Source organism: Halichoerus grypus, chromosome 11, assembly GCF_964656455.1.
Source record: "Halichoerus grypus chromosome 11, mHalGry1.hap1.1, whole genome shotgun sequence".
NCBI lineage: Eukaryota > Metazoa > Chordata > Mammalia > Carnivora > Phocidae > Halichoerus > Halichoerus grypus.
Window position 1 is genome coordinate 6,460,437 of NC_135722.1, and position 25,352 is coordinate 6,485,788.

Here is a 25,352-nt window from a genome sequence, read left to right on the forward strand (position 1 = left end):
TCTTTCCTTGGGAAACAGCTTTATTTACAAAACAGGTCTAAAATAAGAACATGAAATGACAAGCCCTTGGGAATTGTGGGAGAGCTGGCTCTTGGGGACCATGTGTGAAGCCCAAGCATCCAAAGGGCCTAAAGGAGGACCAGATGTGTGAGGGGGACCTAAAATTTGAACTCCTTATATTTCTTGCTGCCCCCGCGGCTGTCCTGGGGCTGAGCTTTCCGTTTCTTTTGCTAGAGGAGAGAAAGAGAAACAGGTTACAACAGGTGAAACAACCCACTGATCCCCAAGACAAGGGTGGGCAGCCTGACTCAGCCACATGGATCTGTGGAAAAAGTGCTAAAACTGGATTCTCAGACTTGGATCAGTTCCCCTCCCTGTGCCTTAGTTTCATCATCCTTAAAGAGGGCAGCCCACCGGAGGATTTCTAAGGTTTCCAGCACCGGGGAAGCTCAGGGCAGCAGACACTGAGTGCACCCTCATTCTCATATTAGAGGACACCACGCCACTGAAAACGGAGTCCCTGGTACCTAGTCCCTGGCTCACACCCAGCTGGGTTCCCCTGTGACCTCCTACCTTCTGTTTGGCAGCATGCTCGGCCACCATGTCACTAAAGTCTTCCTTCTCCACCTGTGCCTGCTGCTCCCGCACATGCTCCTCATACTTCTGGGTCATGGCCATGGGATCCAGCTCCAACTCTTCAGGTGCCAGGGCCACTTCCACACCTTGTAGCTCGGGAGCCGGGCCCTTCCTGCTCATCACCTGGAAAAGGGATCAGAGTCTTGTCATCTACAGAGAGGCTTGGAAGACTTCGTTTCTGCCCCCTTTCCCAGCCCCCAAAAGAGTGCTCACTGTGGACATGTCATAGATGTGGGTTGATCCCATCATGGCTCCCCCAACAGTGGCCGTTCTCTTCTCTGGTAACACAGTGAACAGCTGAGGTGTCTCACTTCTGCAAAGGACAATGCAGTCAGGCCCAAAAAGGAAGGGACATAAGGGTCTCCAGAAGGGGAAGCAAAGAGAACACAAGCAGCACCTCCGCCCAGCTCCCAGAGGAATTCCAAGACACCCAAAGGAAAAATGATGCCTAGGCTGCCTCTGCAGGTCGTAAAGACCCATGAGAGGAAAGGACTGGGTCGGTGGGGAGGGGGGTGGAGCAGTGCTGATTCCAGGAAATACAGCCTGGAAGGAATACAGGGACTGAGTTAAAGGATCCCCTGAACCAAGTTTAGGAGATCAGAAACTAAGATTCCCACATGTGAAGAAGGGCTAAGGGTCAGGCTGAAAAGTTTCCAAAAGAACTCTGGTACAGAGAAGATGGCAGGAGAAAAGAGACGAGAACAGCTCCTGCCCAAAGTTGTACCTGGAGTCCTAACATAGAGAACTCAAACTTCTTACGGCGCAAGAACCATCTGAGCCAGTCTCACCATGAATTTCAATGATTCCACCCAAAACACAAGAGCAGATCTACCAATATCAACCAAGACCTCTCCCCACCTCTCCCACTGGAAGAGGTAACAATCTATTCTCACATAGCGGCCAGAGTTAACACCTTAAAACAGTTGAGATCCTGTCATTCCTTTGCTCAAAATCCTCTGAGGCTTCTGATTATTTGAATAAACCCAACCTCCCTACATGATCTAAAGGGTTCACAATCTGGTCCCTTACTTAATCCCTGTTCACTATACTCCAACCGCATGACCCTTCCTCCTTTTCTTCCTTGAATATGCAAAGCTTGAGACTTCTGCAGAAGGAGTAACAGGACCAGATTTAGCCTCCCACCTGAAACAACCAAAAAAAAAATGGGCAAAACACATGAAACAAAGATCTTCCAGTCACTGGACAGGGGGTAACAAAGGAGAGTAACGCGTGAGACAAGAAACAAGTGAGGCGTGTCCTTCAGTTACCCTGCCTCCTGCATTGAGAAAGTCTGCAGGCCACAGAACAAGGAGAGGGAACCCATGTAGAGCCCAGAGGACTCTAGTCGACGGAGTTGAAGGGATGAAGCTGAAAGACCAGAGAGACCAAGGCAGCTAGAGATCACAAGGCAGAGTCCTAGAGAAGAGACAGCAGCACAGAGACTTGAGAACTCAGGAGACCTACAGAGGGTCCTCCTCAGTACTCAGGTGAGTAAAGTACCAGAGCCGGGCAAAGAAGCACCCAAAAGGACTAGTGGTAACAATGCCTGCTGCCCACATGGGCCTGGGAATAGTGCCTAACTCACTAGCCTGATTAAAAATCCTGATTAACAGGGCACTGGGTAAAGTATACAGAACGTCCTGTGCCTAGTAGGAGAGGCGACTGCACACCACTTCAGTCCTGCCTCAGGAACCTGAAATGCAAGACCTGAGAGAATCAAACCGTTTCCAAGTACCTTAACTGTGTGCCTAAACAAACCTGAACAAGATTTATAGGAGTACAAAAGAACCCTGCACCCAACAAGGTGAATTTTACAAAGTCTGGCTTTCAATCAAAAATTAACAAGCATGTGGGGTGCTTGGGTGGCACAGTCCGTTAAGTGTCCAACTCTTGGTTTCGGCTCAGGTCGTGACCTCAGGGTTATGAGATCAAGCCCCAAATTAAGATCTGTGCTCAGCGTGGAGTCTGCTTGGGATTCTCTCTTTCTGTCCCTCTGCCCCTCCCGCTCGTGCTCTCTCTCAAATAAATGAATCTTTAAAAGGAAAAAAAAAAAAAAAGGAAATACAAAGAAAAAAGAGATATTTTCAAAATGAACAGAGCATCAGTGAGCAGGAGGGCAGCTTCAAGAGATCTAATACATATATAATTGGAGTTGCCAAAGGAGAAGAGAAAGCAAAGGGAACAGAAATGTATTTGGAGAGGGGCACCTGGGTGGCTCAGTCGGTTAAGTGTCTGTCTCTTGATTTCGGCTCAGATCATGATCTCAGGGTTGTGAGATCAAGCCCCATGTTGGGCTCCATGCTGGGCATGGAGCCTGCTTGGGATTCTCTCTCTCCCTCTTCCTCTGCCCCCCCACCCCAAAATAAAGTACTAAAAGTAAAAAACTACTGTCAACCTAGGATCCTATTCCTGACCAAAATCAAAAATCTTTCAAAAGGACATTTAAATAAAACAAACAAAAAAAATTAAAATAAAATAAATCTTTCAAAAGGACAAATGAAGTAGTTTTTAGACTGCCAACACTGAAAGAATTCATGACCAGCAGACCCACAACAAGAAATGCTGAAGGATGCCTTTCCGGTGGAAGGAAAATGCTACCAGATGGAAACCTGGATGTACACAAAGAAATTAAAGAACACTGAGAATGGTAATTAGATGAGTTAATATAGGACTAATTATTCAAATCTCTCTAAAAGATTAAAAAAAAAAGGACAACTGACCATTTAAACAAAAATAACCACATAGTGTAGGATTTACAACATGTCAAAGTAAAAAGCATGACAACAGTGCAAAGGCTGGGAAGAGAGAAATGGAAGTATACTGCTGTTAGGTGCTCACTACTCCCCAGAAGTGGCATTATCACCTGAAGGTAGATTGTGATAAAGATGGATACTATAAACCCTACAGCAACCACTAAAAATAACAAAACAGAGCTTTACAGTTAATAAGTCAACAAAGGAGATAAAATGGAGTCATAAAAAAAAATGTTCAATTAATCTAAAATGTAGGCAAATGGCAAAATGGAACAAAGAACAGAATGGGCAAAGAGATGATCACCTCAGGAAAAAGGGGTCAATTCATCAAGAAGACTTAACAATACTATACATTTACATACCTAGTAAGAGAGTTTCCATTGCAAGACTATGAGAAACCCATGCCTGTCTTAGGCACTTCCGGCTCCTTCTGCGCTGGATCACCCTGTGGTTAGATCTTTCCTAACATTCAGCTCTCAGCTCAGATAGCTCAGTGAGACCTTCCCAAAGACCTCCCCACCACTCAAATCCCTCCACATCCCATTACCTAGTTGACTTTGCTTCACCATCCTGCCCCTATCTGAAATCAGCTTGTTCTCTGATGAGCTGCTTACCTTGTGTTTTTCACTGCTTACAGCAGTGCCTGGCACAGAGCTGGTGTTCCATAACTGGTTCACAAGGTGGGGGAAGGGGGTAATGAGTCAGCTGGCCAACCCAGAGGCTGAAGGGAAGAGGGAAGACCTTCTCTCTCAGCCCTGCCTGGTTCTCTCACCCATCCATCGCTTCCTCGATCTTCTTCTTCCTCAGCTCAATGAGTTCAGGGGTCTCCATTCCAGCCGGCACTGACGAGAACCCTCCAGGAGTGATGAGGCCACTTCGAAGAGAGAAACAAGCTCTGGAGTAAAGAGAAGGCCCCCAGTGACAGACCACTTCAGAGGCAGACTCTGCTCTCCCCACCTGTCTGCAGGGGTAATAAAGCCTGTCTCATCTGGTTTGTCCTCATCACTTTCCTCCTCTTCCTCTTCTTCTGAAGACTCTTCATCAGATGGCTCCAGCTCCCCCCAAGGGGTCCTATCAATCTCTTCTTCCTCAGTCTTGGTCTGAAAGAGATCATTCATTCATTCAGCAAATGTTTCCTATATACCTATAATGTGTCAAGTTGTTGCAAACTGAAGGGATATAAAAGTAAATAGACAATAATCTCTGCCTACAGAGAGCTCATATTCTAGGGGGGAACTTGCGTCAGTCACATCTCAGGAAAATGCATGCCCTTTTTCAGACTTTGAAACTTCTGAACACCCAGCTCCCTGATAATGAATCTATAAACCAACAACCTCTACACTTCATGACCTGAAGTAAGACAGCCATGGCCTATACCTGAAATTCAGCAGCATTGGTTCCAAACACGTCCCCATAGAGTGGTTTCCCAGTCTCATCTACTGGGGGTTTGCCCCAGCCACCAGCATGGTACCCAAAGGAACAGCTCTGCAAAAGACCAAATGCAAGTCAGTTCCACTACTAAGCTCCAGATACACTACAAAGTACAGAATTAATGCTTGGTAACTCTGGAAATTATGATTTCAGAGAAGAATTAAATGTATTACAAAGCAAAAGTAGTAGCAACAGAAATCCAGAGGCAATAGGATGGGGAGATGGGAGGCAGAGAGTCAACTAATAAACCTCAGCCTTCATGGTAGGGTGCATTATGTCTGAAAATAAAGCAGGTACTTTTAAAAACAGGATGCTTAACTTCTTACTGATTTTTCCTAACTTTGGGAAGCTTTTAAGATCTATTTCTTTAAAGGGACAGAAATTTTTACCTGAAGTTTAACAATTACTTCTTTTTCACTTTAATGACTTTGCTAGCTATTAAAATTTTTTTAAATCAATGCTCCATATTTAAAAATAAAAGCATAATGCCATTTTTGAGATAAAATTATTTCTATCTGTCCAGCCATGTATATATCAGACAGGTATCTGGAAACACATTCACCAAATTTTAAATCTGGTTATTTCTGAGTGGTGAAATTACAGGTGATTTTTTTTCACCTTTGGAAACTGTCAATTCTCATTGACTGTTTTATGGTGAGCATGTCAGGTTTTTTAGCAAACAAAAACTACTTTTTTTTTTTTTTTTTTAAAGAGAGACATGGTGGGGTGGCATGAGAGAACAACAACAAAAAAACAAAACGAAAAAAAACCCATCCTCTAGTTAAAAAGCAGAGGCAGCTAAGAATGAAAGGCCAGTGCTCACCTCGGGGATGGGCGAGTTCAGCCCAGGAATTTTCAGGTTGGGGTACGACGGGGGTGGTCCATATCGCTGCATGGCAATCAGCCACGGGGGAGGGACCTTGTGAGCATTCTGCAGGAAAAAAGAGAACAGGATACCATCTGCCCAACCCTGTCCTTTGTCTCCCTTCTGCCCTAATTCCCACTCTCTTCTTGGCTTCCCCAGTCAGGTAACTGGCACTCACTGGTCCTACTGGCATCCCAAGGGAAATCCTTAGCTCATCAGACAGATCTCCTGGCTTCTTCTCCTTCAGTCGTGTCTCAAACTCTTTCCCCTGAGAAAAAAGCAGAGCACACTGTATTATGAATGCCAGACACACACTGGGAATTCAGTGGCAAGAGAATAGGGGAACAAAGATGAGAAGTCCCAATCCACACCAGATACAAAATCCCACTGAGAGCTGCCCTAGTGCCTGTTGATTCTCATCACTCCTTTCCCTGGCTAGAGTAGGAAAAGGAATAAAGGCCAGGAAGGAGGGGAGAAGCAAGACTCCCAGTGCTAACATTAACCCACTAGAAGAATACGGCCTGATTTAGGACCTGCCTTCTCATCTGTAAAATGAGGGCACTTGACAGGATGATCTCCAAGATCCTTCCACCTCAAAAATTCCCTAGTATCACGGTGACTGCTATTTCAAGGATCAGGAAAAAAAAAACTTTTCTCCCACCCTCAATACTATTTTCCTAAAAGCATCTACCACTGGCGCCTCTGCCCCTTATCCAGTCGTCACTTTAAAAACATGAACTAAACCTCTCCTCCAAAAAAAACTACCTCATTTTAAGATTTCAAATTCCACTCCATCCAAGGGGAGTTAAGGAACAATCCTATAAGGCTGAGGAAAGGAGCCACTGTACCAACTTGGAAAGCCTTTCCAACCAAGAGTTACACAGCCATGACCAAAGGCCCAGTCTTCTCTCCCAAGCCCCCACACCCGAACCTCATAGTACAGGTCCCCGTGGATGGTCAGCTTTGGCTTGGTCTGCCACTTGAAGAAAGCATCGTGCAGTTTCTGGTAGTCAATGTCAATCTTCCCCATCTTGGGCCGAACCTTCTCTCGCATTTTGGACTTCATGGTCTTCTGTTCTTCCTGTGGGGAATTCCAGAAAACAGGTCATAAAAGGTATTCACCAAGTTTAGCTCTTCATAGATCTGGCTCCCCGCTCCCAAAAGAAGTAAAAGGGAGGGGCGCCTGGGTGGCTCAGTCAGTTAAGCACCTGCCTTAGGCCCAGGTCATGATCCCTGGGTCCTGGGATGGAGCCCCGCATCGGGCTCCCTGCTCAGCAGGGAGTCTGCTTCTCCCTCCCCCTCTGCCTGTCCCCCTCCACCCGTGCTCTGTCTCTTGCTTTCTCTCTCTCAAATAAATAAAATCTTTAAAAAAGAAAGAAAGAAAGAAAAAGAAAGAAAGAAAGAAAGAAAGAAAGAAAGAAAGAGAGGGAAACCTCATGTATCTCATTCCAGAAGTTACCAAAATCATTCCTGCTCAAACCCCTCAAAATTACACAATCCATGTTGAACAAAATAGATGTGTCATGTTAAATCATCTTCAGCTATACATTGATAAATATTTTTTCAAGCCATCGGATCAACAGACTGACCTCATTAGCTGCCTCTGGACAGAACTAGGTGACTGGAGTCTAACTGGTAGGCAGTTTTCATCATGTACTTTTGTACCTCCCAAATTTTTTGCAGTACACACAAATATTATGTAATCAAAGTATTTAACTTAAAAATTTAAATCTAAGAAGTTACACAACCACCATGAATCTCTAGCCACAAAGTGCATCAGGCTCACAATGGGAACAGGGAACTGCAGACACAGCCAAAAGCCACCTGCAGGAAAAGGAGTCACCATGCGCAGATCAAAGAGCCGGCTAGGTGCAGGCAGAGGAGGAATGAGGAGACAAGGGGGGAAACGGAGCCACGCGGAATCAGAAGTCTCAGCATGGGGCAGGAGAGCTAGCTCTGAATATCGAGGCCAGGTCTGCCTTTCACAAGCTGATGTCTTTTCCTCCCACCCTTCCCGCCCTCTGTCATATGCAGTGCTGATTTCTGGAGAACGGATAATTAGACAGTTAACAAGTAGGTAGACTTTGGGAACCACATTCACGATTTTGAAATAGGCTATTAAAGATGTGGATCTGCGGGGCAGATCTGAACCCTGGCCAGTCCCTTACCTTCTCCTGCAGGGCCTCCCGCATCTCCTGGATGCCTGTGCGTTTGATGAAGTCTGGCAGCTCAAAGGGGGGCTTCTCAATGCCTCGTTTGCCCTGTAGGTACTTGCGCTTAAAACACCAGTGGCGTGGTACAGGCACAGAATTCCGCGTGGCCTTGAGGTGAACCAAGAGCTTGGGGTCCTGTGCGGTGACATCGTGCATCTCCACAACGTCAGGCCGAGCCACAAGCTGGAAAACATAGCAACGTGCCACTAGAAAGCCCTAACCTCTCAGGTCTGACTCTCTCTTTCTCTTCCTCAGAGGACACATGCCTAAGTCACCCAGGCCTCCTTCAAAGCCCTCCTCCCCACCCCAAAACAAAACCCCTATGCATTTTTACGAGCTTCTCATGCAGTCTCCCAGCCACGCTCTCAATCTGCTAGATCAGCTGGGGTCTCACCTGCTTGAGCTCAGCCACAGTGAAGCGATTCATTCGGCGCAACTTTTTCTTGGACAACTTGGGGGCTTCTGGCTTCTTTTCCTAGAACAAAACCATCATTTCTTTTGAGCAGGACTATCAGGTGTGAATCATACTGCCCGGTTCACCCCAAAGAGATTCTCCTTTGCAGGAGTTCACCATGGTCCCTGACTGGATGCATCTCAGCCATCTGTCCCAAGGTCCTACCTCCCCACCAGGAGCATGAGGGCCTCACCTGTTCGTCATCACTGCTATCGTCATCGCTGTCCTTGTGCTCCTCCTCAAAGCCCTTCTTCTTGGGGGCCGCAGAGTTCTCCAGTTTGTCAAGTTTCTCTGGCTCCTTCTCCTTCTCCTTCTTCACGTCATCAGTGAGCTGAGGAGGCAGACAATGTGGAAACCCAAGCCCTGTGTCCCTCCTTAGCTCCTGAACCCAGCACTGAAAAGATGCCCTCCTTACCCTGTCTTTCCCCATCCCCGCCCCTTCCCTGCTCAGCTCTGCCCCTTCCCAATGCGGGGCTCCTTGTACCTTGAAAGCCTCAAAAATCCTCTTGAAGAAGATGAAGTTGGGTTCATAAATTTCAGGTTCTTCAGTCACATACTCAATTTCAACGTCAGCTGCTGGGGAGTCAGAGCCACGGGACCGGGCTGACTCTTTCTCTCGGTCCCCAGAGCTCTCAGATGACGCCCCCCGAACCCGCTGGGGCTTTTTCTTCTTCTTTCGGTTCCGACGCTTCCGGTTTTTCTTGCAAAAGAAGGAAAACCAACTGGGTCAGAGAATCCAAGCACCATGCCTGCCCCCTAATCTCCTCATCCAATTTCCCCAAGTGACGGAGGAAAGAGGCCTTGAAGTCAGACTCTAAAGTTCTGCTCCTCTCAAGCTGTATGCCTCTCAGTAAATTCCTGCACCTCTTAGAACCTAACTGTTTGCAACTATAAAACATAGGCACACACAGTACTCTGAACTCCAAGGATTTATGACAATTAAACACAAAATATCTGTAAGGTGCTTAGGACAGGAAGTGGCACGAAATAGCAGCTATTATTTATTGAACACCTTGAACTGGTGTTACTTTAGTGCCCAAATACGGTCTCCAGACATTCCTTCCAGACTCGGCTCCATCCCATACCTCTTTCTTGGATACAGACACACTGTCCTCCTCAGTCTCTGAAGCTGACTGGCCCAGGGATGAGCGAGTGTCTGTTTCCATTTCCTCTTCCTCTGCAAAGGAGAAAGGCGGCCATCAGTCCCCTCACACTAGGACCCTGACACTCGCCCACAGTAACTCCTCTTTACCAAGGGCCAGTTTCTCTCTCAAAGCCTCCTCAGGGGGAAAGGATGAAAGAATGCAGACTCAGCCTCGGCCTCTCCAGATTCTGCCCCGCAGCCCGCGGGACACAACACACTCACCCTGTTGAGAGTTCATCTCTTCCTGGCGGCTCTCCTTCAGCTGCAGAATCTTTTCCAAAGCCTGGGGGATCTTGGGTCCCACAGAGGGGTCATCCATCTGCCAGAGACAACCCAGACACAGGAAATGATCTAGGATTCCTACCTCTTAAACTAGAAAGACTGCCAGCCAGGTGATGTAAATAGCAGGTAACAATACTAACTGGACCCAATCATCCCTCAGTACCCCTCAGAGTAAACCTCAAAACCCTGCCCCAGAAATGTCTCCCAAATCCTACTTCCTGCCCTACCTAAATATGCTTAACTAAATATGGCTCTCCCCGACCCCCCACCCCTGGAAGTCCTCCTATCTCCTCTCAGAATCCTTCTCTAAAAATCCTCCTAAACCACATTCTCCTGTCCCTAGAAAGAAATCACCAATCTCACCTCTCTATTCTCATCTCCAGGGGGTGGTGGGGGACCACGAGGCCGGGGAACTGGTGCCCCCATGGGCAAAACAGTGGGAGTGGGGCCCACTGGAGCAGCAACTGTAAGAAGAAAGAAATCCAATGTCAGAAGAGACAAAACACGCATTTTACTTTTTTATTTTTTTTAAGATTTTATTTATTTATTTGACAGAGAAAGACACAGCGAGAGAGAGAACACAAGCAGGGGGAGTGGGAGAGGGAGAAGCAGGCTTCCTGCAGAGCAGGGAGCCCGACGCGGGGCTCGATCCCAGGACTCTGGGATCACGACCTGAGCCGAAGGCAGACGCCCAACGACTGAGCCACCCAGGAGCCCCAAAACACGCATTTTAAAAATTACCTTCCTTGCTAAAGGTCAGTGTGATGGTCACCCTTAGGGAGAGGGGGGTGGCTAGAAGGAAGCCTGGGAGAGCTTTTGAGGTATTAGTATCATTTTGGTTCTTGGTCCTGGTGCTGGTTTTATGAGTTGTTCAGTTTACGACAATTCATTGAACTGTACGCACTTGATAGGATACGTACTTACATTTAGGATTTTTCAAACACATTCTTTTCCCTTCCCTTCCATTTCCAGGGTCTTACCTCGAGGACCCAGAGGAGTACGAACACCAATCTGGCCCATGTCTTGTGGGGGCCGAGGCACTGGGGTGCCCATCTTGGCAATCTCCTGCTGCCGTTCCTGCTCCAGAAGCACAGCTGCCTACAAGAGAGACGTGAAAGTGAAGACACAGCTTGGAAATCCATTGGGCAGGCAGCCTCTGGCAAATGCAGGCTTTTAGCCAATAGGCCCAAGGAGAACAATCAGGTACCACTCGAGTTCACACATCCTCACCACCCCCACCCTTCCAGGCTACTGATCCAAATGGAGGAGGCCTCTCATCACAAAAGAAAATCCCTGGAAATAACACCAAAAAACCCCCGGGAAACTCCTGGTTTCTACCAGAGAATTTAACATTTAGCTACACACAGCCTTCTATTTTTCAACAAGAGTTTTCTTCCCCAAGAGGGAAGAATTTCTAAGGAACAATGAATTCTTTTCTTACATCTGCTCCTCAAGATCTAGCACAATCTAGGGGCGCCCGGGTGGCTCAGTCGTTAAGCGTCTGCCTTCGGCTCAGGTCATGATCCCAGGGTCCTGGGATCGAGCCCCACATCGGACTCCCTGCTCAGCGGGAAGCCTGCTTCTCCCTCCCCCACTCCCCCTGCTTGTGTTCCCTCTCTCGCTGTGTCTCTGTCAAATAAATAAATAAAATCTTTAAAGAAAAAAAAAAAAGATCTAGCACAATCTAAGCAAAAATAGCACTTCATAAATAATTTCATATCTATTCCTGTTAATGCTTACTTTCTAATACTCCCGGTAACGCTCTAGGGAACAACTGATAGAACACCCCTCTGGGACTGAATGTTTTCTGTATCATTCTCTAACTACATCTACCACGTTTAGTCTAAATATAACACAATTGACTAAATGAATCCAGAGTCCTCTCTTGTAGGTACCCAAAACAACATCACAAGAGTCTAACAGGAATCACCAAACTTTTTCTGCAATAGGCTAAACAACAAATATCTTAGACTTTATGGGCTGTTGCAAGGGCTGTAGTATGTTCTTGGTTTGCTAATTTTCTTAACAATCCTCTAAAGATAGAAAAACCATTCTTAACTTGCAGGCCATAGAAAATCAGGTCACAGTCTGCAGTTTACCAATCCCCGGGCTCCAGAAAAGATGGGATTATTTGGAAGATACTGGAACTTAAGGATGAGGTAACCTCCACAGAAAATTTGCATGGTGCATCTTGTTTTGGACACTAAGCATTAGAAGTGACAGCCAATGGACTGGACCATCAGGCCAAAGGTTGGGGGACATTACCCGCTTCTGCTGCTCCAAGAGCTCATGTTCCTTCAGTGAATGATCTCCCTGCTTAAAAAAGAAAACAAGCTCACATCAGCACCACCATCCCTCAGGCCAGCCTGTCACAACTCTGCTTCCTGGGGTCCTCTTCCAGCTGAGGGTCTATGTTCTAGTCTTTGGTCCAGACCCTCCCAGAAGGCTCAGCCCCAGGATCTAGCTCTCTCTGAGGCTCCACTTCCCCTTTAGGGCCCTGATGAGACCCACACCAAAGCTGCCATCTGCCCTACCTGCTTGGCACGCTCCTCTTGCTGCATCAGCAATGCTGCCTGCTGCTGCGCCAGCTTCAGCCGCTCCTCCTCTGACAGAGCCACAGGCTCACCCACCCGCAGAGGAGGTGGCGGCCCCAAGTTTGGTGGGCGGGGCCCAACTGCCATAGGAAAGCCAAGGCCCAGGCCTGGTGGAGGTGGTGGGGGTGGTGGAGGAGGCTGCAGAGGGGGGAGTCCCATGGGTGGTGGCGGCATGGGAATCCCAGAAAGCTGTGGAAAAAAATGTGAACATAAACTAGGAAACGTTTACCTACTGCAGACATTTGCAGGGGAGCTACTATGAGCCAGGTGCTAGGATTAAAAGCCAAATGACAAATAATTCCTGAATGCAAGAAAAGAATACTCTATAGCAATACCGATAGAAAAAGATGCTAACTTTGGGGCACCAACCAAGAAAAGCTATCGACTCTCTCCCCAGAAAACCATGAATGCAGGTTTTGCATACAATTTCAGGAAATTCGAGGACACCTCTAAAGGCCGCCTGGGAACTCCTCATCCCACACACAGAAGTCAACAGTTCCCAGGTCAGAGCCATTGTCCTAGAGAAAAATTCAAATCCTGGCTCAGAAAGGACATGAAAGTTGAGAGGGCTTAAATAAACTGGAGCCAGTGTGTCCCAATGACTCACTAAATGTAAAGGCTATGAAATCAAATCAAGGAATGAGCCTTAATGTCTCACTGAACAAAATGGAAACTGTGCCCTGGGAAGGCAAAAAGAGTTCTTTCCAGCTGAAGGAGAATCAAGTCAGGCTTCCAGATCATTTAAGCCAAACCTTGAATGACAGGTAGAATTTGGAAAAGCAGACATTGGGTAAGGTGATAAGGATCAGGGCCAAGGGAGATCTGAAGAGCTGCCATTACTCCCTGTCCAATCTGTTAGTTGCAACCCCAGTACACTGAATGTGAGAGGGGCTACCCTGAACAGAAATCATCTTATAAGGTGGAACAACCTCCTTACCTGTGCCGACATGGGAGGGGGAGCAGCTTTGTCCCCATCTTCACCTCTCAGAACTGGCCGATTCAGCACGATGCCCGTCTGCAGAACAGAAAGGACTCCAGGTCAGTCCAAGAAGAGCTGTTCCACAAAACGACATTCACTCCCATTCATTCAACAAAATTTACCCAGTGCCTGTCTGCCGGAGCTTGAGCTAGGCACCGGAGAGAACCGACGTATACAGAAACGATTACAACTGGTCAGGTAATGGCAAAAACCAGCAGAAACAGCAAAACCCTGCTTGCTGTGTAGAACTAAGACCGAGTGGCGAGGGGTCACGAAGGCCTTCTCCAGACACTCGGCCTCCCCTGATGTCCCGCCACCAACACTCACCTGGCGGGTGTAGGTCTGTAGCCGCTCCACCAGCTCCTCGCGACTCCCTGCTGGGCAAAGCACAGGATCAATGGGGTAGGTCAGGGCGAGCAGGCCAGAGGGACCAAGTCAGGCCCCAGTGGTCCGCCTCCGCCCCTCCCCTCGCCCCCGGGTCTCCGGGGTAACCAGGCTCCGCTTCTCCCTTAGGCCTACGCTGCCCCGGCTCTTGACCTCCCGAGTTCCTCACCCTGGATCGGAGCTCCGATCTCTGCCAATTTAGCCTGAAGCTCCTGGGAAGCCCAAGCGCCATAGTGCCCAGGAGGTGGCGGCGGCGGCAGCTGCAACTCTCCTTTGGGAGGCTCGGGATGCTCGGCCGCCATCTTAGCCGCAGGAAGGCGCGCGACCAACGCGGAAGTTCGAGCCAGACCTGGGGCCCACTTCCCGGAACTTCCGGCAGCGCCGTACGCCACGTCCGCTGGAGGATTGACAGGCCGTTCGCATTGAGGCCCAGCCCCTGCGGATCTCCAAGGGTCCCCCGGCGGCCTGGCCGTGAGGCCTTCTGGGAGTTGTAGTACGCAGGTCCGGTTCTCCGCGGGTTCGACTCTGGGAGGACTGTGCCCGACTGAAGCACCGGGAACACTGGGAGCGGGAGCGGGGGCGGGGCTGCGGGGAAAGATGGTCCCTCCCGAAAGGCGTGCTTTCCGCGTCTGACCTGCCGGAGCGCAGATCTCCAGCCTTCCGACCCGACTTCCAGCTCAGGCGTTAGAGGCCGGGACGCTTACGTTCCTCAGGGAGTCCTGAAGGACTCATTCCGCCAGCGGCCGCGCATTGCGGGCGCCAAGCGGGAGGTTGCAGCCGATGCCTGTGATAAAACAGTATCTGATTGTCTGCCCGCCCACCCCCGGCCCACGCATGGATGAATGGGCTGAAAGAGGATCGGAGCCGGAGAGGAGCGGGCTGAGCTCCAGCTGCCGACCTGGGGGAAGGGCCACACTTAAGCCCCTTTTTCACCTATCAGGCCGGCTCAAATGTCTCCACTAGGCTTTCTCCCGCTTTCCTTTCCTTCCGTGGAGCTCCCATAACACGTACAAACATCTACCATTTGTTTAAAGTCTTTCTTGCTCCTTTGCCCCACCTCCTCCCCAAGAACGTGAGCAGAGACCTGGTCTTTTTACTGTCCGGCAGCACCTGGCGTTCAAGTGGCGCTTATAATGATTAATGGGGGGAAAAACACACAAACAAACGAAACGGTCTTGCGGGCGACAGGATTTGCATCTTTTTTAGTCTCGAAAATGAGCTCAGGACTCTTTCTCCCCTCGTCCCCAGCAGCCTACTGGCGGAGTCGACGCTGCCTCCCTTGCCCCACCACCACCACCAGCAGCCGCCTGTGCGCCTGAGGGAGGGATGAGCAGATGCCCCCTGCCTGTCCAGCTTCCACCTCTCCCTATCCTGACCCGTCAATTCCGTGTCTCTCCCCACCTCCGCCACTAGCTCTGAGATCCCCTTCCCATTCCAGCCCTGCCCTCTCACTGACAGGCTCACTGCGTGCGTGCGTGTGTGTGTGTGTGTGTGTGTGTGTGTTGTGTGAGAGAGCTGGTAAAGTCTCATTTTCCCCACACACCCACACCCTTCCTATCTTCTTTACAGCATGCTCCATTTCACTGACTGCCTCCCAAAGAGAAGTAGCTGAGAGCAGGGGAAAAAACAATGGGGTGCCAGGTTTAGGAGAAACAGAAAAGGACTGTGCCAGGAAGGTTGCTCACAATCTAGCCCTAGCTAGGAAATTCTCTTTCCTCCTGCCCAAGACTGGATCCTTCCTCTTTCCATCACCACCACCATCCCAGGCTCCAGATACTCCCAAAGGAGTGGCCAAACCCAGAAAGGACAGAAGAAATAACAGTGGTGCTCTCCCCTCCAGCGTGTCAGCACACACAGGAAGAACCATTCCTGACCCAAAGGAAGCACCTTTCTGCTCCCTGTAACTGGAGAGCTGCTGGCAGGGCATCTGAGGCTGCAGGGCCCTAGGCATGTGTATGTGCTGGGGAAGGTGATAGGGGTCGCTGAGGCAAGATAAACTAAAGTCTGATGGGTGAAGAGGTAATGTAACTAGGGCCAGAAAGGGACAAGTGCGGCCTCATCATAAGAGCCCTGGGACCCAGGCAGGGCAGGACCTCCCATTGTGCAGAGGGGAAACAGGGGCTGAGAGAAGTTGACATTCCCAAGAGGCGAAACTGGGACCACAAGCAGTTCTCCTGACTCCAAGTCCCCATTCCATTCTACCTCTTAACAAGGATCCTCACACAATAGCTACCTGTGTGGGGCTAGAATGGAATCCAATCCCCTCCAGTCCTGGTTTGGGCGGCTGTCCCAGCTCCTTGCCATACTAGGCCAAAAGGGGAGGAGAAAGCAGGGGTCCGTGAGAACCAATGAACTACATGTGGGGCTGTTGGTTTCTGGCATTATTTTGGGAGGTACTGCTACCCAGCCCCCAGGGGGTAGGAGCTAAGGCCTAAGAAGGCAGAAAATTCAGGACCACCCCCCCACACACACACATACACAACTCCATGGGAGTTTACACAGAGCCTTCACATGTATCATCTCTGCAGTCTTGAGCAGCTCCAAGAACAGCTCGCTATTGGAGAGCTGAAAGTATCCAGGCCCAGGGAATTGGCTCTTGACGCTGGGACTTAAGTTCAACAAGGGTTGAACTTGGGTTCTCTGATTCCCAATACAAAGTGCTAAAGCTCTGGTCAGGAGTGAGTGGGTCTGGGGTCCAGCTGGAGAGTAGGAGTGGGTCAGCAGCAGGGGCTGGAAGGAAAGGGTCCCCAGGAGTGCGAGGGCAGATGGGACCAGACCTCAGGCTGGAGCTGTGCTTCTCTGCTGGAGGTGGACGGAGGAGAAGGAGAGGAGGGAGGAGGCATGTGGGTGCTTGTAGAGGTCCCTGTGTCTCTAACTCCCCCAGGACCCACCAGCCCAAGGTTGGCCTGTGGAGCCCGGAATGCCCAGCAATGCCAGAGTATCCAGATACCTTCTGGGCCTCAGTTTCCCCTTCTGTGGAGTGAGAGCAAGGAGCTGACGACATTGGTGTCCAGTCTCTGCAAGGTTGCCAGACGATGCCCGCATCCGAAGACGCCACCCGGAGATTGTCCCTGGGCAGCCCGAGAGTCAGAGCTGCCCCCTCCCCTCCCCCTCCACGGCACTGCTGCCGGGCCCCCGCCCCCGCCCCGCCTCCGGTGTGCGATGGGGGGCGGGCGGCGGGCAGAGCGGAGAGGATCGGAGCCGCCACCTGATCCCATCCAGGCGCGGAGAGGCGAGCGAACCGGCACTCGGCGCTCAGGGCCCCCGGCGCCCTCCGATCCGCACTGGATTTCGGGACAAGGGTTGGGAGATAGCGGCGACCACCCCCCACCCGGGTCGGAGGCAGAGCCCGCGGCGTGAGTACTGACTGCAGTGGCCGGCCTGGGGCTGGGGGATGGAGGTGGACCGGACCGGGACTGAGATCGGAGATCGAGGGTGGGCGAGAGAGTGTCGTGGGGGCCTAGTGCCTGGAGAGCATTGGGGGGGGGGGACGTTCTGCCCCCTGGAGAGCGAGGGAGGCCCGGGGTGAGAGGGGGAATCTGGCTTATCCCCTATGGTGAGCAGATCTTGGTGACGGGATCTCTAGGGTAGGTGCGGATGAAATTGAAGGAATGGGGGCTGGAGGGGCGGTAGTGATGGAGAGAGGAGGATGAAGGGAATTCGGAGACAGGGATGACGTGGGGGTGGATGGCAGGGAGAGGGGGCTGGGGGGACCTGGCAGCAGGCTGGGAGGAAAAAGGAAGAAAAAGAGAGAGGTGGAAAGATACATGATCTCCTGCGCCACTTACTTGCAACCCCCTGAGCCCTTGGCCCCTTCCTTTCTAGTGCCCTGGGCAGTTTCCCTCCCTACTCATTGGGCTGTGCCATCCTCAAGTAAGGATGGAGTCTCCAGGTCATCCAATGGTCAGGTCCGGTGGTCCAGGCCAGGACACCCTCCTCCTCTAAAAGCACCTATATTGGCCCTAGGGCTGGGATGGAGAGAGAAAAGGGCTCATTTGGGAGTGGGTGGGTGTCCAGGCCAGTTTTCAAAGCTCTGGCTAGCTAGACCATTTTTTTTCTTTGGTTCCCTGGAGAAAGGAAAGCAATTTGCAAAACCAGGCAGCAGCCTGAGGTAAATTGTTCTGACTAAAATTAGCACTGATATTCTGATGAGGCTGGGCATCCTGACCTGTCTGGGACAGCTGAGGAAAACTCTCTCCATGGAGAAGAGACAGGGGAAGCAGGGGAGTAGTTTGAAGCATGCGATTGGCCAGAGCCGGGGGGCCAGGAGACCACCACCCACCCCACGGCATCCTAGAGATGACAGAGGTTAAATCCAGCCCCAGCCAGCCCCCTTCCCCAGATGCCAGTGCTCGGACTCCAGCTCCAGAGGAGCCATCATGGAGAGAACTTGCCAAGAGAAGGGAGGCCTCCTCCAGTGTCCAAGCAGCACCCTCTCTCAAGACGTGGAATGTTTAGCCTGGCTGAGTGCCCACCCAGAGGAGACAAGGTTACTGTTTTCAAATACCTGAAGGTCTGTCATGGAGAAAAATGACCCGTGTGGTCTAGGAGTGCAGCACTAGCAATCGTGTGGAGTGGAAGGTGCAAGGTGACAAGCTGAGGAGGGCACTAACGGTGGCAGGCTGATCCCAGCTGTGCCAGACACAACTTTTGAACAGCTTGAGGCTGCTCAGAAATGGACCAGGCTGTATCTGAAGGTGGTGAGCATCCCGTCACTGATGGTGGCCAAGCAGAAACTGGTGCCCACCTCGGAGGGCTGGTGTCCAGGGAGTTCTTGTGCTGATGATTCCCTATTCCAAGGGGGCCTCAGACTGGAGTCTGGCTGGCCGGGTCCCCAGGGCTAAGACATGGAGGGGAGTGGGATGGAGAGGACCACCAAGCACTCTGTCATCCTTCTCTATGCGGCCTGGTTGAAGCATTCCCCAAGCAAAGTCCCAATGTAGCTCCCTCCAGGCTTGACCTCCTTGGGTGACCCAGAGTCCACTGAAAATAGGGTAGTTTTAGCGAGTTTAGCACAGATGAGAATAGGTTGCCCCCCCCCCACTCTGCCCCCTTGAAAACTCCCATCTTGTCACCAAATCCTCAAGGCAGGATGAGTGGCAGAGGCCACAGGCTCTGACTTCCTCTTGTAGGCTTCCTTGCTCAGGCAAAGCCAGCCCTTCTCTGCCCCTATCAATTCTTGAAAACACAGCAGGGCCTTAGGCTTTCTCTGCTATGCCCTTGGTTAACCCTCTGTGGCTGTACCCTTTACCTCCCTCGGCTCCAGGCAGATTAAGTCTGTCTGCAGGCTGGTGGAGGAAACCAGGTGATGGGGCCTGGAGAGAAAGGAGAGGCATAACCAGGACATCTTTCTACCCAAACAGGTTTAAATGTAATCCAGGATTAATGAGGGGCCAAGGGAGGTAGTGGTAAAGAAGAGGGAGTGGAAACCAAGCTTCAAGCCCCAGGGGAAAGTGATGGTCAAAAGTTTTTACATTACCTCATCCCCCCTGGGACCCAGGTGTCCTAGTTCCAAGTATGTGCAAATGCCCACAGGGTTCCAGGCTCCCTCTCCCCTTTCAAGACATGTGTATGTGAGGCTGAAGCTGAACCCAGACCTGGAGACCGAGACCTCTGAGACAGAGACCCTACAACAGTGGGGAGACAGGCATTGCTGCTGAAACTGACTTTCCACTAGCACTGCCAAAGGCCAGGCTGCCCTTGAGCCAAGGCATTCACATGGGGACAGGTGACTGGCCGGAAAGCAGGCCCTTCTTCTGCCTCTCACTCCTGCCACTCACCTGGGATGGAGGCCCACCTTCTCCTGGAGAATCTCCGCAGAACAACAAGCAGGAGCACCTCTGTATTCACCACACCCCCACCCCTCTCCCAGGCTGCCATGTCCCCGCCTTGGCCAGGCACCTCTCACTGCAGTCAGCTGATGGGGCGGCCAGGGTTTCAGGTGTCTGGGGATGAAATCCAGATAGGGTTCTGGGATTTCAAGTCCTTCCTTTCTTTCCCTCATGGATTTATTGGTCTTGGGACCTCAGGGCAGGTCCCCAGCTAGGAAGGCTCAGGGCTCAGAAGCATGCAGAACTGCCAGAGTCCAGAGCAGGGATGGGGAAATCAGTTCTCTGTGAAAGCAGCACACATAACGTCTAGGGGGATGGGCTTTGAAACCAGAAAGAGCAGGTCTGAATCCTGATTCTGCCAACAGCTGTGTGACCACAGGACAAGTAGCACCATCACTTAGAGCCTCAGTTTCCTTGTCTGCAAAATGGGGAATAATACCTATGTTAGGGTGTGGTGGGCATTAAATGAAATTAAGTATGTAACAGTATAGTACGTGTTGTAAGCCTGCAGTATTGATCCCTTGCCCAAGTCAAGAGACTCGAAAAGCTATAGGTCTGGTTAGTGGTTTCTGAGGAGCTCAGGCTCTGGGGAGTCAAGACCAACTCTTGGCTGAAGGAGTCCTGGAGGAGGGATACCTTGAACTGAGACTTCTGTGCTTTAAGCCAAGCCCTGGTGCTAAGGTAAGTCTACTGGGGAGACAGATACAAATGACCACAAGACAAAGACTAATTAGGGCCAGGGAGAGAAGCCAAGACAGGGCTCAAGGGAGGAGTAGCTACAGCTTGAAGGGCTGGCCACACCCCAGAGCCTGTAATTCCACCCAAGACTAAGTTATCTGGAGCCATGTGGAGATAGGGTCTTGGTAATGGGAGGTAGGAATCCGATCTTCTCTGGCTTCTCTGCTCACCCCACCCTTTGGAGCTCTCCTTTGCAGCAGTCCTGCTGGGGCCCACAGCCCATCTCCTCTGCCTGCTGCAAACCTGTTTGCCTCCTCCTTCTGCCAGGCCTCTCAGGAATACTGGCCCTGCTACCAGAGCCCCAGGAGCCCCCATGAGTGCCGGCGAAGGGAGTCCTGGATAGCGAGGCCCCGGCTGGTCCAGGGGTGGGTACCACAACATGCCACCCATCCTCCAGCACGTGCAGCAGGCCACCAAGATGATGAGCCGAAGGAAAATCCTGCTGCTGGTGCTAGGGTGCAGCACCTTAAGCCTCCTCATCCACCAGGGGGCACAGCTCAGCTGGTAAGGGGGCAGGGCCTCGGTGTGGGGGCGGGACCCAGGCGAGTTGCATTCTTGCTGGGTTGGCAACAGAACTGGGAGCTCTCCTTCCCATTCCTTCTATCTGCCAGGGGAGTCTGTCTTCTGCTGGGTTTTGCTCCTTCCCCCTATTCTTAAAAGTGCTTTCTATACATTCTCTTTAGATCCACACAACCTCCGTGGGCAGGGACTGGTCTTCATTGAAAGGTTGCTTGAAGGCACAGAGTTAGTCAGTAGCTAAACTGGGATTCTAATCCAGTCCAAGTCCTTCCCACGGCATTCTGAGTGCCTCCCCCAAAAGACTGCAAACTTCTCATTGCTTCTGCTGTGCTAGGCAAATGCCCTCACTTCTCTGAGTCTGTTTCCTCATCTATAGAATGGGAATGATGGTATGTGTGACCCAGTCAGCCATCCTGACACAGGATACCATGTGACAACTAATAGGAGCCCTTGCCCTACTCCCGGCTATGTGAACCCAACAAATCCCTGCACCCTTCAGGACCTCAGCTTCCCATTTCCTCCATTATCTGCCCATGAGAATGGTGTGAATGGGCTCAGTTCTCCTTGTCGGAGGATTTGCTGGTCTTTAGGAGGGGCATCTGGGTAGATATAACCCTGAGCCCAAACCAGCCACAGATAGGAAATCTCAGTGGTGGTCTCAAAGGTGCTTAGAGTAGTCCTCATTACATGATGCTTAGGACAGAAAAGAAATGAGAGTAACTCAAAGTCTGAAGGGAATTTACAGGTCATCTGTAATCCCCAACACCTTTGTTTCAGGAACAAGGGAACAGAAATGAAAGCTTCATGAAGGCTAGGAGTATTCTCTGCTTTTTATACTAGCAAAATTCTTGAGCCTAGAATAGTGCCTGGCACATAATAGATGCTCAAAAAAAATTTGCTGACTGAATGAACGAAGCTCCAGGGAACTTAACAGAATCGTATAACAAATAGATTGCCTCAAAGCCCATGCCACTCATCGAGAAGATGAGGAGCCAGAGAAAGAGGAAAAATGAGAAAGAAGACAGAGAACAAGAGAATATGGTGACTTTATCTGAGTTGCCAGAAAACATAAATGATTCTTCTTCTGGTCTTCAGTTTCTATAGGTGTAGAGTAGACTTTCTCAAGGATCTCCAAGGGCCTCTGTCCTTATAATAGTTATCTATTTCTGTGTGGCCAAATTACCTCAAAACTTAGCATGTGAACACATCAAACATTTATTATCTTGCTTCTGTGGGTCAGGCATCCATGTGTGGCTTAGCTGGGTACCTCTGGCTCAAGGTCACACAGAGTTGCAATCAAGCTGGCTGCTGAAGATGCAGTCTCATCTGAAGGTCTGACTGGAAGTGCTCCCCTTCCATGCTCATTCATGTGGTTGCTGGCAGCATTCAGTTCTTCAAGCAGGCAGACATACTGAGGGCCCAGTACCTCCTGGACTGTTGCCACCTGGTACTTCCCCATAAGGGCTGCTCACAGTATGGCAGCTTGCTTCTCCCTGCCTGAGTTATCCTAGAGAGAGAGGGAGAGACACCAAGATAGAAGCCATAGTCTTTTTATAATGTAATCTCAAGAGTGACATCCCCTCTTTCTCCCTATTCTATTCCCTAACGGCATCAATAAGTCCTGCTGATACTCACGGGGAGGGAAATACACAAGAGAGTGAATACCCAGAGGCCAGCAGGGATCACTGGGGGTCCTCTTAGAGGCTGCCTGCCATACCCCTCTACGGGTCCATGGGTATAGCCCAGGATGGGCCGTTCTGTGCCCGTCTTACCGTCCCCGGGGAGGGGCAGGGGGTCGAGACGCACCCCTCTCACACTTCCTTCCCCCTGCAAACTCCCCCCACCCCGGACTTGGCAGGTACCCCAAGCTGTTTCCTCTGAGCTGCCCGCCTCTGCGGGACTCACCGGCCCGCCCCAAGCACATGACTGTGGCCTTCCTGAAGACGCACAAGACTGCAGGCACCACCGTCCAGAACATCCTGTTCCGCTTCGCCGAGCGCCACAACCTGACGGTGGCCCTGCCGCACCCGAGCTGCGAGCACCAGTTCTGCTACCCACGCAACTTCTCGGCACACTTCGTGCACCCAGCCACGCGGCCGCCACACATGCTAGCCAGCCACCTGCGCTTCGACCGCGCGGAACTCGAGCGCCTCATGCCGCCCGGCACCGTCTATGTCACCATCCTGCGCGAGCCGGCCGCCATGTTCGAGTCGCTCTTCAGCTACTACAACCAGTACTGCCCGGCCTTTCGGCGCGTGCCCAACGCGTCGCTCGAGGCCTTCCTGCGCGCGCCCGAGGCCTACTACCGCGCCGGGGAGCATTTCGCCATGTTCGCGCACAACACGCTGGCCTACGACCTGGGCGGCGACAACGAGCGCAGCCCGCGCGACGACGCCGCCTACCTGGCGGGCCTCATCCGCCAGGTGGAGGAGGTCTTCTCGCTCGTCATGATCGCCGAATACTTCGACGAGTCGCTGGTGCTGCTGCGGCGCCTGCTGGCCTGGGACCTGGACGACGTGCTCTACGCCAAGCTCAACGCGCGCGCCGCCAGCTCGCGCCTCGCCGCCATCCCCGCGGCGCTGGCGCGGGCCGCGCGCGCCTGGAACGCGCTCGACGCGGGCCTCTACGACCACTTCAACGCCACGTTCTGGCGCCGCGTGGCGAGCGCCGGCCGCGCCTGCGTGGAGCGCGAGGCGCGTGAGCTGCGCGAGGCCCGGGAGCGCCTGCTGCGGCGCTGCTTCGGCGAGGAGCCCGTGCTGCGGCCCGCCGCGCAGATCCGCACCAAGCAGCTGCAGCCGTGGCAGCCCAGCCGCAAGGTGGACATCATGGGCTACGACCTGCCCAGCGGCGGCGCCGGGCCAGCCACCGAGGCCTGCCTCAAGCTGGCCATGCCCGAGGTGCAGTACTCGAGCTACCTGCTGCGCAAGCAAAAGCGCCGGGGCGGCGTGCGGGCCCGGCCTGAACCGGTCCTGGACAATCCTCCGCCCCGGCCCATCCGGGCGCTGCCCCGCGGCCCCCAGGGCCACTGAGCTCTGAAGTGTCTGGGTCCTGCCCTGCCCACCGGGAGTCCTGCCTGGGAACTGCCCCCAGCTCCCACCTCGTCAGGGCCCCTTCTGCTCAGTACTTGGGGCCGCATCTCCCAATCTGAGCCTGCCTCCCTACGGTGAGTTGAACCCCGCCTTCGTGGAGGGTGCTGATAGGCCCGATCAAGCCCCGGGCCACCCTTGTCTCCTTCCTGACTGGTTGGTGACCTTAACGAGAGGTCTGAGGCCTGTCCGGAACTGCCCACCCTGCCTTTTTCTGTGGGTTGAGCCACCCGCCTGTCTTTTCCAAGTGGGTGAGCCCAGGCCTCACGCAGAAGGGGGCTGAGCCCTGGGAAAGGCTGCTTTGCCTGTCAGCTGCCCCGGGGCTCTTGCTCTTCCTCCCAGGGGTCAGAGACCCCCACGCCGTCTGTCTTCCAGGTTCCACCCTCCCCACAGACCTAAGCTGCTCCCAGACTCCCAGAACCAAGAGTTCTTGGGTTGGGCTTTTTGTTTGGTTGGGTTTCCTTTTTTTAATAAAATATCTTTAAAAGGCACAGGTTGTATGTCAGTCATTGAAAGCCAGATTTCCCATGTTTGAGGATGAGGTGAACACCCAAAAATAGCAGCTGTAACTGTCACCATGAGGAAGAGGGCCCAGGCTCAATCAAACTCCTCCACCACCCTTCCCAGAGGCTCGCAACCCTCATCAACCCCGCCTTGACTGACTGGGCTCACTGACGCAGACTGGCCACCTCAGCTCCACTATTTTCCTTTGAGAAAATCTAAATCATGCCTTTTTATTCAATTCAGCCCCGCTTACTGAGCATCATCTTTAAGTTGGGGACGTAGGTAAGCAAGGCAGATAAGACTCATGGGGCTCGTGGGGAGCACAGGGAGGCATTGGAACTGGAGCAGGACCTATAAACTGAAGGAAGGACCAGAGCTGTTATATATTATATATATATATAATATATAACAACCACTCAGGCTGAGCAGAGGTTGGATGGAGGATCATACCCAGTAAGGAGGTGTTCAAATCCCCTTCCCCCTTCTGAGTCACCAACTTCACCACTGGCCCTCCCCACAAGGAGAAGACATCCCGACACAGATGAGGACCATTCCCTGACTCCAGCGTTTCTGAGCACAGCTGGACATCCAACAGTTACAAATGAAACTCCCTTAAGACCAGCAGAGAAGGGGCGCCTGGGTGGCTCAGTCGTTAAGCGTCTGCCTTCGGCTCAGGTCATGCTCCCAGGGTCCTGGGATCGAGCCCCACATCGGGCTCCTTGCTCCGCGGGAAGCCTGCTTCTCCCTCTCCCACTCCCCCCGCTTGTGTTCCTGCTCTCGCTATCTCTCTCTCTCTGTCAAATAAATAAATAAAATCTTAAAAAAAAAAAACAAAAAAACACCAGCAGAGAATCAGGACTGTTTCTGTTACTTTCCTCAGAGCTATGTTGACATATCTGGACAAGTAATAAAAATAATAGCTAACATGGTCTGCTGTGT

The 25,352-nt window shown here is 51.7% G+C and overlaps 2 protein-coding genes across 3 annotated transcripts; one reads left to right on the plus strand and one right to left on the minus strand.

Moving 5' to 3' along the window:
* Positions 1 to 2: 2 nt before the first annotated feature.
* Positions 3 to 16,802, minus strand: SF3B2 (splicing factor 3b subunit 2). Of its 2 annotated transcripts, none has more exons than XM_036121543.2 (23): positions 16,686 to 16,802; positions 13,905 to 14,519; positions 13,679 to 13,728; positions 13,310 to 13,387; positions 12,313 to 12,561; positions 12,044 to 12,094; positions 10,759 to 10,876; positions 10,142 to 10,242; positions 9,719 to 9,815; positions 9,438 to 9,529; positions 8,837 to 9,052; positions 8,546 to 8,683; positions 8,293 to 8,373; positions 7,854 to 8,081; positions 6,617 to 6,766; positions 5,864 to 5,953; positions 5,644 to 5,751; positions 4,767 to 4,874; positions 4,347 to 4,489; positions 4,162 to 4,263; positions 850 to 949; positions 574 to 759; positions 3 to 230 (listed from the first exon to the last, which is right to left on the minus strand). In XM_036121543.2, exons 2-23 carry the CDS (start codon positions 14,035 to 14,037, stop codon positions 159 to 161), a joined length of 2,691 nt encoding a protein of 896 aa, XP_035977436.1. In that variant the 5' UTR covers positions 14,038 to 14,519; positions 16,686 to 16,802; the 3' UTR covers positions 3 to 158. The 2 variants fall into 2 exon arrangements, with proteins under 2 accessions (XP_035977436.1, XP_035977437.1); XM_036121544.2 differs by having other exon boundaries at positions 13,679 to 13,725; positions 16,686 to 16,801.
* Positions 16,803 to 16,891: 89 nt separating this feature from the next.
* On the plus strand, positions 16,892 to 24,400 carry GAL3ST3 (galactose-3-O-sulfotransferase 3). Its single transcript, XM_036121547.2, has 3 exons — positions 16,892 to 17,091; positions 20,572 to 20,808; positions 22,682 to 24,400. Exons 2-3 carry the CDS (start codon positions 20,684 to 20,686, stop codon positions 23,850 to 23,852), a joined length of 1,296 nt encoding a protein of 431 aa, XP_035977440.1. The 5' UTR covers positions 16,892 to 17,091; positions 20,572 to 20,683; the 3' UTR covers positions 23,853 to 24,400.
* Positions 24,401 to 25,352: the final 952 nt, after the last annotated feature.

Coding starts and splice junctions, on each gene's coding strand:
- GAL3ST3 (XM_036121547.2), top strand. CDS start 20,684: ATGCCACCCATCCTCCAGCACGTGCAGCAGGCCACCAAGATGATGAGC. Junction 20,809..22,681: donor CAGGGGGCACAGCTCAGCTG/GTAAGGGGGCAG, acceptor CGGACTTGGCAG/GTACCCCAAGCTGTTTCCTC.
- SF3B2 (XM_036121543.2), bottom strand. CDS start 14,037: ATGGCGGCCGAGCATCCCGAGCCTCCCAAAGGAGAGTTGCAGCTGCCG. Junction 10,243..10,758: donor TACTCCTCTGGGTCCTCGAG/GTAAGACCCTGG, acceptor TTCTTCTTACAG/TTGCTGCTCCAGTGGGCCCC. Junction 760..849: donor ACATCTATGACATGTCCACA/GTGAGCACTCTT, acceptor TCCCTTTTCCAG/GTGATGAGCAGGAAGGGCCC.